The sequence below is a fragment of the Schistocerca gregaria genome, chromosome 4, assembly GCF_023897955.1.
Source record: "Schistocerca gregaria isolate iqSchGreg1 chromosome 4, iqSchGreg1.2, whole genome shotgun sequence".
Lineage (NCBI taxonomy): Eukaryota > Metazoa > Arthropoda > Insecta > Orthoptera > Acrididae > Schistocerca > Schistocerca gregaria.
The window spans coordinates 509948014-509964253 of record NC_064923.1 but is presented as its reverse complement, the minus strand read 5'-3'; the positions used below and the strand labels follow the sequence as shown (position 1 = coordinate 509964253).

The 16240-nt window shown below is 44.4% G+C and overlaps 1 protein-coding gene across 1 annotated transcript in view; it reads right to left on the bottom strand.

The window, feature by feature from the left end:
- The window catches only part of LOC126267439 (locomotion-related protein Hikaru genki-like), a 422288-nt gene that overhangs the window by 43284 nt on the left and 362764 nt on the right, over positions 1-16240 (bottom strand). Inside the window, exon 9 of the mRNA XM_049972705.1 lies at positions 2271-2444. Within this exon, the coding sequence (XP_049828662.1) occupies positions 2271-2444 (174 nt within the window). The remainder of the gene's footprint in view (positions 1-2270; positions 2445-16240) is intronic.

Sequence of the window (16240 nt, the reverse complement as noted above, 5' to 3'; positions counted from 1 at the left end):
AGGGCCCCATTTTGGATATGAAATGACGTGCTTCAACTTACTGTCAAACTGGGTGGCCTAGTTTTAAGGTTTTGTTGCTTATCTTTCCAGTGTTTTTATTCTTTTAAGTTTTGATCCGTCTTTCTGATATTTTAAAATTTATGACAATGTTTTACTTAAGGAACTGTAAAGTTACGAGAACTTTTGATGTTCTCATTTAAGTTTGGAAAGGTTGAGCAAAGTGTCCTGATTCTGAAACTTCCTGGCAGATTAAAACTGTGTGCCGGACCGAGACTCGAACTAGGAACCTCTGCCTTTCGCGGGCAAGTGCTCTACCATCTCAGCTACCCAAGTACGACTTAAGCGCCGTCCTCACAGCTTTACTTCTAACTTCCAAACTTTACAGAAGCTCTCCTGCGAAACTTGCAGAACTAGCATTCCTGAAAGAAAGGATTTGCGGAGACATGGCGTAGCCACAGCCTGGAGGGTGTTTCGAAAATGAAATTTTCACTATGCAGCGGTGTGTGCGCTGATATGAAACTTACTGGCAGATTAAAACTGTGTGCCGGACCGAGACTCGAATTCGGGACCTTTGCCTTTCGCAGGAAAGTGCTTTTCTGAGCCACCCAAGCACGACTCATGGCCAATTGGAAGGTAGGAAACGAGATACTGGCAGAAGTGCAGTTGTGGGGACAAGGCGTGTGTCGTGCTGGGGTAGCTTAGATGCTAGAGCACTTGCCCGTGGAAGGCAAAGGTCCCGAGTTCGAGTCTTGGTCCGGCACAAAGTTTTAATCTGCCAGGAAGTTTCATATCAGCGCACACTCCGCTGCAGAGTGAAAATTTCTTTCTGTCCTGATTTTACAGTAAAGGTTAATGAATGTATTGCCTGAATTACAGACGTCATGAAGTTTTGATACTGAAATTCATGGTCTTTGGTTTTTGGTTCAATAAATAAGCTATTTTAAGTTAGTAACTAAACTTTTCTGGTCTCAGCACCTGTACTACTCAATAAGGGTAGAAACGTCCGTTTGGTCCAAACTGACCATAATTTGTCTACTTGAAAGTTTGTTAAAATGTATCCTGAATATAGGGTACTAACAAGGGAACTTTCCCATCGCACCCCCCCCCCCCCCCCCCCAGACTTAGTTATAAGTTAGCACAGTTGATAAGTCTTGAAAACAGAGGAGCACAGATCAATCGAAAAAACAGGAAGAAGTTGTGTGGAACTATGAAAAAAATAAGCAAAATATACAAACTGAGTAGTCCATGCGCAAGATAGGCAACATCAAGGATACTGTGAACTCAGAACCGCCGTGGTCCTGTGGTTACCGTGAGCAGCTGCGGAACGAGCAGTCCTTGCTTCTAGTCTTCCCTCGAGTGAAAAGTTTAATTTTTCATTTTCAGACAATTATTATCTGTCCGTCCGTTATGTTTACATTACTTCTTTGGGAGTGATTATCACATCCACAAGAAAACCTAAATCGGGAAAGGTAGAAGAACATTTTTACCCATTCGCCAAGTGTACAAGTTAGATGGATTGAAAACATATTCCTGTCATGTGAAGCATATGCCGTCACCAGTGTCGTATAGAATATATCAGACGTGTTTTCCTGTGGAGGAATCGGTTGACCTATGACCTTGCGATCAAATGTTTTCAATTCCCACTGGAAAGGCACGTCCTTTCGTCTACTAATCGGCCAGTTTTGCGGTGCGGTCGCAAAATACAGACACTAAACTTATTACAGTGAACAGAGACGTCAATGAACGAACGGACAGGTCATAATTTTGAGAAAATAAAGAAAGTAAACTTCTCACTCGACGGAAGTCTTGAACCAAGGACCTCTCGTTCCGCAGCTGCTCACGCTAACCGCGGGACCACGGCGCTCCTGAGCTCACAGTATTCCTGATGTTGCCTATCTTGCTCATGGACTACTCAGTTTGTATATTTTGCTTATTTTTTTCATAGTTCCACACAACTTCTTCCTGTGTTCTCGACTGTTCTGTGCTCCGTTTTTCAAGGCCTATCTACTATGCCAACTTATAACTAAGTCTGATGGGGGTGGGATGGGGAGGTTCCCTTGTAATAAGGTACATCTCAACAGTCAGATTTCTAATAGACAGTTGCATAACATTTAGCGTGAGGAACGTGTAATCCAGATTCATTATGGGCTGTATAGTGATTGCAAGCAAAGAGCATCAGAGTGAGTGTCCAATGTAGTCCGCGCTGAGGGTAAGGCACGTTGCTAGCTGTGTAAGTGAAGTGCAAGCAGGGCGCGGGTAGGCCTACTCACAGAGGGGTGTGGGGTGCGACCAGACGCCGGTCTCGGTGCAGACGAGGCTGGCCTCGCCGATCAGCTGGTGGCGGTCGTCGCAGAGGAACTGCACGGCCGAGCCCACGCGGTAGCGCTCCTCGCCGGCCACGATGCGGCCGTGCAGCGGCGCCGGCGGCGGCGGGCACAGCACGGCTGCGGCAGACAAGGCGAGCCGAGTGCTTACTGGCCAGCGTTCTGGAGGGACGCAGGAGACCTGTGGACTGCTTGGTTCAAATGGCTCTGAGCACTATGGGACTCAACAACTTAGGTCATCAGTCCCCTAGAAATTAGAACTACTTAAACCTAAGGACATCACCCACATCCATGCCCGAGGCAGGATTCGAACCTGCGACCGTAGCAGCAGCGCGGTTCCGGACTACAGCTCCTAGAACCGCTTAGCCACCGCGGCCGGTTCTGTGGACTACTGCCGTACTCGCTCTCGATACGTCTGGAGACGAGAGCTACTTTTCATTACACAGGAGTCTTACACAGGGTGGACCATTGATCGTGACCGAGCCAAATATTTCACGAAATAAGCGTCAAACGAAAAAAACTACAAGGAATGAAACTCGTCTAGCTTCAAGGGGGAAGCCAAATGGCGCTGTGGGTGGCCCGCTAGATGGCGCTGCCATAGGTCAAACGGATATCAACTGCGTTTTTTAAATAGAAACCCCCATTTTTTTATAACACATTCGTGTAGTACGCAAAGAAATATGAATTTTTAATTGGACCACTTTTTTCACTTTGTTATAGATTGCGCTGTAATTAATAGTCATAAACATATCGCTCGCAGTTTTAGACTAACAGTTTAAAATACAGAATGTAGGAACGTTTGAACATTTTATTTCGATTGTTCCAATGTGATACATGTACCTTTGTGAACTTATCATTTCTGAGAACGCATGCTGTTACAGCGTGATTACCTGTAAATACCACATTAATGCAATAAATGCTCTAAATGATGTCCGTCAACCTGAATGCATTTGGCAATACGTGTAACGACATTCCTCTCAACAGCGAGTAGTTCGCCTTCCGTAATGTTCGCACATGCATGGACAATGCGCTGACGCATGTTGTCAGGCGTTGTCGGTGGATCACGACAGCAAATATCCTTCAACGTTCCACAGAAAGAAATCCGCGGACGTCAGATCCGGTGAACGTGAGGGCCATGGTATGGTGCTTCGACGACCAATCCACCTGTCATGAAATATGCTATTCAATAGCGTTTCAACCGCACGCTAGCTATGTGCCGGACATCCATCATGTTGGAAGTACATCGTCATTCTGTCATGCAGTGAAACATCTTGTAGTAACATCGGTAGAACATTACGTAGGAAATCAGTATGCATTGCACCATTTAGATTGCCGTCGATAAAATGGGGGCCAATTCTCGTTCCTCCCATAATGCCGCACCACACATAACCCGCCCAGGTTGCTGATGTTCCACTTGTCACAGCTATCGTGAATTTCCGTGGCCCAATATTGCATATTATGCCGATTTACCTTACCGCTATTGGCGGATGACGCTTCGTCGCTAAATAGAACGCTTGCAAAAAATCTGATATCGTCCCGTAATTTCTATTGTGTCCAGTGGCCGAACTGTACACGACGTTCAAAGTCGTCGCCGTGCAATTCCTGGTGCATAGGAATATGGTACAGATGTAATCCAGCGCAATCCGTCGAACGGTCCGGACACTTGGATGATGTCGTCCAGGATACCGAGCAGCATACATAGCACACGCCCGTTGGGCATTTTGATCACAATAGCCATACATCAACACGATATCGACCTTTTTCGCAATTTGTAAACGGTCCATTTTAACACGAGTAATGTATCATGAAGCAAATACCGTCCGCACTGGTGGAATTTTACGTGATACCACGTAATAATATGTTTGTGACTATTACAGCGCCATCTATCACAAAGCGAAAAAAGTGGTCTAACTAAAATATTCATTTTTCTTTGGCTACCACACGAATATGTAATAAGAAAAGAGAGTTCCTATTTAAAAAAAAAAAAACGCTAGTGATATCCGCTTGACCTATGGCAGCGCCATCTAGCGGTCAACCATTGCGCTATCTGGTTTCCTCCTTCAAGCTAGACGAGTTTCGTTCTTTGTAGTTTTTTCGTTTGATACTTGTTTCGTAAGATATTTGGCCCGGTCATTATTAATTGACCACCCTGTATACGTGACTGGATGGGACAGGCAAAAATGTAACAGGAGATACAAAATGCGCCACTGAACAATGTGAGATAGGCAATCTGGGGTCGGAGAAGCCAGTTTAAGGAGATATGGAAGTAAATTTGTCTACCGCTTTGTCTAGCGTTACTGTTTTACAACTTTTTACAACTATCAAGAGTACAAATTTACACTTAGTATGCTGTTTATTTACATATACCTTTCTTCTTTCCTGCAAGGAAACAACGAGGGCGAGCCTGATTGCTAGGAAGTCTACCGGGCCGTTTGAATGCCCACCTCTACTTGGGTTCGCGCAAAATGGTCTGCATGACTTGTTGAACGAACCCTTGCCTTTCGTGAGCGGATGTGGATACAACATTGAAGGTGCACAGCCTCACTTGAGTGTGGATGTCCACAACTATTTTAATGCTGCATTTCCTGGCCGCTGGATTCGAAGGGGAGGTTCTGTTCCATGGCCTGCGAAGTCACCTGACCTAAATTCCCTTCACTATTTCCTATGGGGATATCTAAAGTCACTTGTGTACGCGACCGCATCGATAAGGAAATGGAATTATTTGCAAGAATTATAGCTGCCTCTGATGTGATTCCAAACACACCAGGGATTTTCCTAAGGATACGTCAGAACCTTGTTCACTGATGTCTAGATTGCATTGAGGTTGATCGCCGTCTGTTTCAGCACATTTTGTAAAATATAATACAATTGGTACGTTCATTATGTCAATGATGGTATCTGCAGTTAATTGTAGCTAATTTAAATCAACAAGTACACAGTAACGTGTAAATGGCTTACCCAACCCTAAGTTACCTATCTCAAATTGTTCTGTGGAGCATCCTCTATGTCCTGTTAATTTTTTGCACGCTCGTACATAAACACCCTGTACAGTATACATGCGAAAGTTCTTTTGTGTGTGTGTGTGTGTGTGTGTGTGTGTGTGTGTGTGTGTGTGTGTGTGTGTGTTGACATTTTTGCTTCTTCAAGCTGAAACGGGTGCAGCGATCTGAATGAAATTTGGAATGGAGGGAGCTTATACTCTGAATTAACACATAAGCCACCTTAAATACAAGTTGGTCCATTGATCGTAACCAAACCAAATATCTCACGAAATAAGCGTCAAATGAAAAAACTACAAAGAAGGGAACTTGTCTAGCTTGTAGGGGGAAACCAGATGGCGCTATCGTTGCCCCGCTGTTGGTGAATGACGCTTCGTCGCTAAATAGAACGAGTGCAAAACTGTCATCGTCCCGTAATTTCTCTTGTGCCCAGTGGCAGAACTGTACACGACGTTCAAAGTCGTGCCATGCAATTCCTGGTGCATAGAAATATGGTACGGGTGCAATCGATGTTGATGTAGCATTCTCAACACCAACGTTTTTGAGATTGCCGATTATCGCGTAATTTGTGTGCTACTGATGTGAGGATTAGCCGCGACAGCAGCTAAAACACTCACTTGGGCATCATCATTTGTTGCAGGTCGTGGTTGACGATTCACATGTGGCTGAACACTTCCTGTTTCCTTAAATAACGTGACTATCCGGTGAACGGTCCGAATGATGTCCAGGACACCGAGCAGCATACATAGCACACGCCCGCTGGGCATTTTGATCACAATAACCATTCATCAACACGATATCGACCTTTTCCACAATTGGTAAACGGTCCCTTATAACACGGGTAATGTATCACGATGCAAATACCGGCCGCACTGGCGGAATGTTACGTGATACCACGTACTTATTCGTTTGCGACTATTACAGCGCCATCAATCACAAAACGAAAAAAGTGATCCAACTAAAACATTCACATTTCTTTACGTACTACACGAATATGTAATTAAGAATGGAGGTTCCTATATAAAAAAATCTGTTAATATCCGTTTGACCTATGGTAGGGCCATCTAGCGGGCCAACCTTAGCACCACCTGGTTTCCTCCTTCAAGCTAGGCGAGTTTCATTCTTTGTAGTTTTTTCGTTGGGTATTTGACCCGGTCAATGGACTACCGTGTATATTTATCTGTAAAGGGAGTTGGAGTGAAAAAGAAGGGCATCCCATGACTCGTGAAGACGCATACTTTTGCAATGGACTTTACACATAATATCAAACCCTTAACAAACTTTTCCTCCTTGACAACACTGGTATAAAATGATGAAAGGAAAAGCATTTATCGCTTACAATATTTGTGCTGTTCGTGCAGTAAAACAACTGCAAGAAGCATGACATTTTAATTTATTACTTCTGTGTGACGCCACACATTCTACAGAGAGCATTCACATGTAGCAGTGAATGTACCAGCAAAATTATATCATTGAACGACATATAGTACAGGAGATATTACGTCGAGAACGTGGAACCGACTGAATAACTGCTTCATCATGTGTGACATTTCAGTTTATTACTCTTTACTACTAACTCTATTCAAATCACATTTCGCAGAAAGTAGACAAATATTCCTCTTCATGTACCTGCAAAATTATATCACTTTATGACACAAGGTCGAAGATACGACGTAATAAACAGTGAGTTGCGTGAGAATGAAACTGCAGGCGAAATTCAATAGAGATACAGATGATATATCTGTATTAATATGCATGAAATTCGTCAAATACGTGTGAAATATATTTGGCACGTGCGGACGCAGGCAAATCCATAGGTAAAAAGCTCATTGTAAAAGTTTGGAACGATGTCAATCAAATTTGGTACTCATGCTAGCTACGACCTGGAAAGAAATACCGTAGGAATAAGATATATCATCCTCCTGTTAGGGTGGTGATGATAACTTGTAGAGATACGGGGGAGAACGAGATGGACAGAGAAGAGAGGGAGGAGGAGATGGAGAGAGAATAGAAAAAAGAAGAGAGAGAGAGAGAGAGAGAGAGAGAGAGAGAGAGAGAGAGAGAGAGAGAGGCGGAAGGAGAAGATCTAGTAATAGAAGATATCAATAAATACAAGACCAGGATTTTTTTTATAAGATGCTGTTTAATGACAGAGCACAGCTAGTTAGAGAATATTTTCTTTGCGGGGAAAAACACTCTGCGTGTACAAACACATCGTGCAAACCGTCGTATCGTGTAGGGCGGAGGATACCTTCTGTCACTACTACTCATTTGCTTTCCTATTCCACTTTCAGTGGAAACAAGGGAAAAAGAACCATTATATGCCTCCGTATGAGCCCTAATTTCTCTTACCTCGACTTCGTAGTCCTTAAGGGAAGTGTTCGCTGGAGGAAGCAGAAACGTACTGCGGCCAGCTGCAAGTCAATGTTCTCTCAACTTTGTTACTAGCGTCTCCCGAAAAGGACGTCGTCTTCCCTCCAGGTTTTCCCATTCGAGTTCACGAACCATCTGCGTAGCACCCCTGTCGTGATCGAAACTACCGGCAACAAACCTAGCAGCACGCCTCTTAAATGCTTCACTGTCTTCCTTTAATTCGACCTGGTGGGGATCTCATAAACTTGAGTAGTACTTAAGAATGGGTCGCTCATGTGTTATAGACGGTATCCTTCGTAAATGAGCTAGACTTTCGTAGAATTCTTCCAGCAAACAGAAGGTCGACTATTATACTTCCGGAGCATCGTCATTACGTGGTCGTTCTGCCTCATACCGCTTTGCAACGTTACGCCCAGATATTTAATTGAAGTGACCGTGTTAGGCACCAGAGCACAAGCAATACTATATTTGAACGTTATTAGGTTATTTCTCCTACTCATCTGCATTAACTTACTTTTTCCAACTTTTAGAGTAAGTTGCCGTTTGTCACAAATGACGGAAATTCCGTCTAAGTCGTATCATTCTACAGCCACTCAACGACGCTGCTCTTCCGTATACCAGAGCACCATCTGTTAACAGTCAGAAATTTCTCCTCATCCTATCTTTCAGATCGTTTAGCTTTAAAGATAACAAGAGCGACCGTATATTAGTACCAGTAGGCACACGTCACGTTACCCTTATATATGATGAACACTCAATGTCAAGGAAAACGTACTCGGTTCTATTACTTAATCTATCTGGAAACCTAGTTCGTAAGCTCATACCTTCGTTAACAATCTGAAGTAGCTCACAATGTCAAACGCTTTCCGCAGATGTAGGAATATGGACCACCACCTGCCCCCCTTCACCCATGATCCGCAGAACATCGTGCGACAAAAGGGCGTGCTGAGTTTCGTACGAGAGATACTTACCAAATGAGTGAAAAGAGGCTTTTATTTCTCAGAGGTATTCGTTATATCCGAAACTAGAATGCGTTCAAAAGTTCATCAGAAAACCGATGTTAAGAATATCGATCTCTAATTTCACGTGTTCGGTTTTTTACCATTCTATATAGGACCAATGCACTTACTTCACTCGCTTGGAGCTTGGCACTGGGTGAGAGATTCACGATAAATGGAAGCTAAGCAAGGAGTCGGTGCCACTCCGTGAAACTGACTTGGGATTCCATCCAGATCTGGCGACTTGTTTGTTATCAATTCTTTTACTTGATTCCCTATGCCTGGGAGGTCTATTTCTAAGTCCTCCGTAAGGGAATGTGTGCGATTGCCAATCTATGGTACAGTGTGTACGACGCTCCGGCGTGAACGATTTTTTAAACGCGAAATTTAAAAATTTACCTTATGTTTTTCTGACTTCTATTGCCATGCCAGTATGCTTGACAAAAGACTGATCAAGAACCCTCTATTCGGCTTAGCTATTTTTCTTAGGATCGGAATTTTCTCCGGTTCTCCGCAAGATCCTTTCCTAACGTTTGAAGATGGAAGTTCTTGGTGATTCGCAAGTCGATCTTTCTGCCGATGCACGATTATTTACTAGCTCTTGCCTGTCGACAACGCCACGTTCTTTTTTGACTCGGAAGTTCTACAATCTCCACTTCCTTAGCATTTTCAGGCTCTTGTAAAAACCAGGGTGGTCCACATGCGGCCTTAATCCACTTATTCGTCACATACACTCCTGGAAATTGAAATAAGAACACCGTGAATTCATTGTCCCAGGAAGGGGAAACTTTATTGACACATTCCTGGGGTCAGATACATCACATGATCACACTGACAGAACCACAGGCACATAGACACAGGCAACAGAGCATGCACAATGTCGGCACTAGTACAGTGTAGATCCACCTTTCGCAGCAATGCAGGCTGCTATTCTCCCATGGAGACGATCGTAGAGATGCTAGATGTAGTCCTGTGGAACGGCTTGCCATGCCATTTCCTCCTGGCGCCTCAGTTGGACCAGCGTTCGTGCTGGACGTGCAGACCGCGTGAGACGACGCTTCATCCAGTCCCAAACATGCTCAATGGGGGACAGATCCGGAGATCTTGCTGGCCAGGGTAGTTGACTTACACCTTCTAGAGCACGTTGGGTGGCACGGGATACATGCGGACGTGCATTGTCCTGTTGGAACAGCAAGTTCCCTTGCCGATCTACGAATGGTAGAACGATGGGTTCGATGACGGTTTGGATGTATCGTGCACTATTCAGTGTCCCCTCGACGATCACCAGAGGTGTACGGCCAGTGTAGAAGATCGTTCCCCACACCATGATGCCGGGTGATGGCCCTGTGTGCCTCGGTCGTATGCAGTCCTGATTGTGGCGCTCACCTGCACGGCGCCAAACACGCATACGACCATCATTGGCACCAAGGCAGAAGCGACTCTCATCGCTGAAGACGACACGTCTCCATTCGTCCCTCCATTCACGCCTGTCGCGACACCACTGGAGGCGGGCTGCACGATGTTGGGGCATGAGCGGAAGACGGCCTAACGGTGTGCGGGACCGTAGCCCAGCTTCATGGAGACGGTTGCGAATGGTCCTCGCCGATACCCCAGGAGCAACAGTGTCCCTAATTTGCTGGGAAGTGGCGGTGCGGTCCCCTACGGCACTGCGTAGGATCCTACGGTCTTGGCGTGCATCCGTGTGTCGCTGCGGTCCGGTCCCAGGTCGACGGGCACGTGCACCTTCCGCCGACCACTGGCGACAACATCGATGTACTGTGGAGACGTCACGCCCCACGTGTTGAGCAATTCGGCGGTACGTCCACCAGGCCTCCCGCATGCCCACTATACGCCCTCGCTCAAAGTCCGTCAACTGCACATACGGTTCATGTCCACGCTGTCGAGCACGCTACCAGTGTTAAAGACTGCGACGGAGCTCCGTATGCCACGGCAAACTGGCTGACAATGACAGCGGCGGTGCACAAATGCTGCGCAGCTAGCGCCATTCGACGTCCAACACCGCGGTTCCTGGTGTGTCCGCTGTGCCGTGCGTGTTATCATTGCTTGTACAGCCCTCTCGCAGTGTCCGGGGCAAGTATGGTGGGTCTGACACACCGTTGTCAATGTGTTTTTTTTTCCACTTCCAGGAGTGTACTTTTCAGAGGACGATTTGTAATGGGCTTATTTTTGCTCTTAATTTCTCTACGTCCATCATATTGGAACTAAGTGGTGCCCATTCATTGACCAAGTAAAATGTTAACAATTATTTTTCCTACTTTTTCCAGCACAAATAAGTAGCCATCGTCGCTGTGACGACATCATGATACTGTAGATATGTATGTATGTATTTATTAAACCGGAGACCTAAAAATGATGGAGAGACTTCGTATTGCTCTAGCCCTCCGTGGTTCACAACCCACAACAGGCCACACCAGTCGGCCCACCCCATCGCCACCTCACACCGAACCCACGGTTATTGTGCGATTCGGCCCCCAGAGGACACCCCTAGAACTTCTCATACCAGACGAGTGTAACTCCAAATGTTTGCGTGGTAGGGTAATTATGGTGCACGCGTACGTGGAGACAGTGTTTGCGCAGCAATCACCGACAGAGTGTAGCTCAGGCGGAATAAGGGGATCGCCGAGGTAGATGGGAAACCGCCTTAAAAACTATCCGCTGGCTGGCCGGCACACCGGACCTCCACACTAATCCGGCGGGTGGATTCTTGCCGAAGACCGACACGCCTTCTCGCTCGGGAAGCAGCGCGTTGGACCGCGCGGCTAGCCGGGTTGGCTTGATGTAGACGTGGTCAGGTACGTTTGTAAAATGTTTCCATTAAGTATGGGCTGTCGGACTAACTTCTCAAAAAGAGCTAAAACTGCACCCAGCAATTTCTCCTGGTGCTTAATCTCCCTGCTCTATTCTTTGGTGTCACTGTATCCTTACTCCGACTCAGCCCTCACGCTCCAAACAACCACAACCTTCCTGTAGCGGCGCCCATTTATTTGCTGATCAAAGAAGTTGATCTTATGAATGCAGAAGGTGAAGTGCGGTAATCGGACACAGATACTGATTTCCAGATCCAAGAAGTCATAGACATCTTCAAGAGCTCTAGTTCAAATTCCCAGATTTCATATTCCCAGAACCTCATTTAGGTTTCTAACACTATTACTAAAGGTGCCTCCACCTACCCAGCCTATTCATACTGATACCTCAAATACCCAACATATAACAGTCACTTTACCCTAAAATGATAAAACGGTTCCACTTGTCCTCAAAAGAGCGCCAATTTTCTTCGGAGTAAATGTCAGCATTCACAACCGCCACCCATAAATAACATCTGCAACCTAGTTTTAACCCTCGTTAAGGAACAGGATGTTTACAAAACCGACAACATACATGACAAATATAATTCCTTAACACTTTTCTCATATTCTTTGAAAGTTAATTTCCATTAAAACGTTCTAAACGCGGTACTAGCAGCAAAAGGCATCTTAAGTGGCTGACTGGTGGGATAAGGATATCATGTAGAACAAAGCGGGAATTATCTCAAAATGTCACTAGTCACAATCGAGCTACAGTAGCCCATTACAAACAGTATTGTAAGGTGCTTAAAATGTTATTAAACAGGCAAAGATTATGTAGTACGCAAATCGAATAACTAATTCACAGGACAAAATTAAAATCATATGGTCAGTCGTGAAGGAAGTGTCTAGTCAGCAGCACAAAGTCGATGGTATAAAATCAGTTAGCAGTAAAAATGTATCTGTTGCCGATATGTCAGACATATGTACAGTATTTAAAATTTACTTGCTGAGCATTGCTGGTGAACTAAATAAAAATTTAGTTGTTACTGGGAATCATATAACTCTCTCGAAAAAGGCCTTTCCGGGATTGATGTCTAAAATACTCCTCTGTGATACTGACAAGGTGTAGATTGAGACAGTAATTAAATCACTGAGGACTAAGAACTTTCATGGGTATGATGAAGTATGGAGCAGAATAACAAAATACTGTCCTCCATATGTTAGCCTTGTACGTAGCCATATCTGTAATTTTTCCTTTAACAATGGTCAACTTCCTGAGCGAATAAAGTACTCAGTAGTAAAGCTGCATTATAAAAATGGAGAAAGGAGTAATGTAGAAAAGTTTAGACCTATTAATATGCCATCTGTGTTTGCTGAAGTTATTGAAAAGACTGAGTGTGTAAGGATAATTGACCATTTTATTTCACATAATTTGCTATCAGATGTACAGTTCGGTTTTAGAAGTGGTTTAACAACTGAAACTACTATATTCTCTTTTGTCTGTGAGGTACTGGATGGATTAAACAAAAGGCTTTGAACGTTAGGCATCTTTTTGATTTAACCATGGCGTTTGATTGTGTTGATCACCAAATATTGATCCAGAAATTGGACCATTATGGAATACAGGGAGCAGCTCTCAATTGGTTCGCCTCTTGCTCGAACAACACACAGCAAAGGTCACTATCTACAGTGTTAAGAACTACTTTCGTGTAGAGTGTGAGTGGGGCACGGTCAAATGGGGGGAGAAGGGGGGGGGGGGGGGGTGGAGTGCTGCAGCCATCACCGCTTGGCCACTCCTATATATAAATGGTTCAAATGGCTCTGAGCACTATGGGACTCAACATCTGTGGTCATCAGTCCCCTAGAACTTAGAACTACTTAAACCTAACTAACCTAAGGGCCAGCCGCGGTGGTCTCGCGGTTCTAGGCGCGCAGTCCGGAACCGTGCGACTGCTACGGTCGCAGGTTCGAATCCTGCCTCGGGCATGGATGTGTGTGATGTCCTTAGGTTAGTTAGGTTTAAGTAGTTCTAAGTTCTAGGGGACTGATGACCACAGCAGTTGAGTCCCATAGTGCTCAGAGCCATTTGAACCATTTGAACCCAACTAACCTAAGGACATCACACACATCGCTGCCCGAGGCAGGATTCGAACCTGCGACCGTAGCGGTCACGCGGTTCCAAACTGACGCGTCTAGAACCGCACGGCCACGCCGGCCGGCCTGTCTATATAAATAGTATGCTCTTTAGTATTACAGAGGATTCTAAAATATTTCTCTTTGCTGATGACACTAGCTTCGTAGTAAAGGATTTTGTGTGCAACGCTAAATCACAGTAAGACTCACTTTTTCAGTTTCTAACAAACAATTCAACAAAACCCGACGTGTTAATTTCCCAGAATGGGCATATGATTAGTGAAAACGAGGAGATAATAAACTGTCTTGGAAATACCACGTTTCGAATGTTAATGCAGTCACTTTTACTATTCGAACGATATCTGAAGTAAGTGATAGTTCGACACGAAAAGTAGTTTAGCTTATGGTGTATGGCGTTATATTTTGGCTCAGAAACGGGCGGATCGGCAACAAGTGGTATAAGTTCGCGAACCTCTTGTCGACCTCTGTTCATTAGTCTGGGTATTCTGACATTGGCCTCTCCAAATATATATTCTTTACAGGATTTTTTAAAACAATATCAGCTTATTCCCAAGAATTAGCAGCTTTCACTCAGTTAATACTAGTCATCCAATCTGTATTGGAATCGCACTCTCTTGCCTTCTGTGCAGAAAGGTATGCAGTATATTGCTGCATCCATTTTCAGTAAGCTACCACAAGAATTCAAAAATCATAGCAGCAATCCATGCGCTTTGAAACTGAAACTGAAGAGTTTCTTAACAGGTCACTCCCTCTATTCTGTCGAGGATTTCTTTGAAACATTAAGCTGATTCCTTTGTTATGTTGTTGACTACGTTTACATAAACATATGGATTGTCTATTTGGGTTCAAAAACAATTTATTTTATCTGTTATTACTTTTATGTTGTAATTTCATGTACTGACACGTTCCACGACCTTGGAGATTTGCTTCTCAATTTAGTTCTACGGAGCTAGACGTCTGAAATAAAAAAGAGTGTAAAAATAGTGAGAAAAGTAAACAATTCATCTATAGCACCATACTATGGTCAGTGTAATGTCAGCAGCTTTGAGTAATGCGTGCGACAGGAATGCGAAAGCTACCCATGTGTGCCTTGTGAGAAGAACAGTTGACGTCCCTCGAGAAACATTGTCATGGAACTAGATCTGTCTTTGTCAGGAATACTTTTCAACAAATTAAATGTATGGAATCATCTCACTCTTTCAGCACACTCGTACTTCCGAAATAATGCCGACCACGTCTTCATTTGTGTAGAATATTACCGACTACGTCTTCATTTGTGTAAATTATTGTATAATTAGTTTATAACAGCTGATAGTGTGTATGTGACCAACGAAATACTCTTTCTCGTCACGACGAGGCAGTTGAAACACTGTTATTCCTGAGGACTTCTCGATTGCTTCTAGCTTTCAGTGGAAATGTTATGCCATGTGTATGTAGTGTAATGTCTCTTATTACACCCATATCGAAGTAATTACAGTGAAACTGATGTACCTCATATCTTGGACGCTTTTTACCAGGAGCACAAAGGAGTCATATCTGTGGAAATTACCTCTTTTCGACCTCTTGCAACAGATTGTAGAGATACGCCAGCATAACAGGTAGGAAATAGATAACGTTGTTTTGCTTTCCTCCCTTACTTCCTTATTCACTACTCTCACAATGAATGGTTTGCCGCTTCTTTGAACTGAAAACATTGTGGAGGCAGAAGATATTATCCTAGTGGACAATGGCTCACAAGTTGTTGAACTTGCGTTGCTCTTGACAAACGGATAAAGAAAACAAAACTCTATACAGATATCTGTAACTGAAAACTATTACGTTCTAACGAAAAGAGTTGGTGCGCTTAAAGGGCGAAAAGCGAAACACTACTAAGTGACAATAAAATTCAGTATAGTGTGAGGCTGTATTTTTCGGATGAGCAATACTTCTACTGCCCATATGCGCGATGCCGAAGTGAGGAGTTGCCTTCCCGCTCCCCGCCTCACCCCTCCCGCAGAGCTCACACGGCGCGCTGCAAGAGAAACTGAGCCACAACCACAACGGCGCGAAACCTGGCGCAGGCGCGTGTTGCGTAGCGTTCCAAGTTACGTGGTCTAATTTGAAGCTGCGTAGCTACAAAAATGCGCGCTGTTCAGCGCCGCGTCACGCGGCAATACGTGTCTCAATTTGCGCCTAGCGTAATCGTCCCCATCCACCCTACTGATATGTCATCACACCCATACAATTTCTTATGCCTCGCACCCATAATAGAGGTTACGTGCATTTCAAAACCACTGATCTCCCAAAAATCCACCTCTTTGAGCGACCTCATGTGTCCCAAATAAGTAAACCTTAATATCACAGCCACATAGTTCAAGATCCAATCTCATTTCGCATCCTCCCACATAAATTTGTCATTCCGCTCCCAACATACCGCAAAGAATTTCCATTCCAAGCACAACCTAATTACGTTCTGTTGCCCCAAACTTCGGAATAAAAAAGATTAAAGTTCCTCTCTCCAGGTTCGTACATCACCTGCCCATCAATCAAACCCTCATTCCTATTTTTTATCCCACTCACAAACCTATCTACATGTAGCCTGTCAT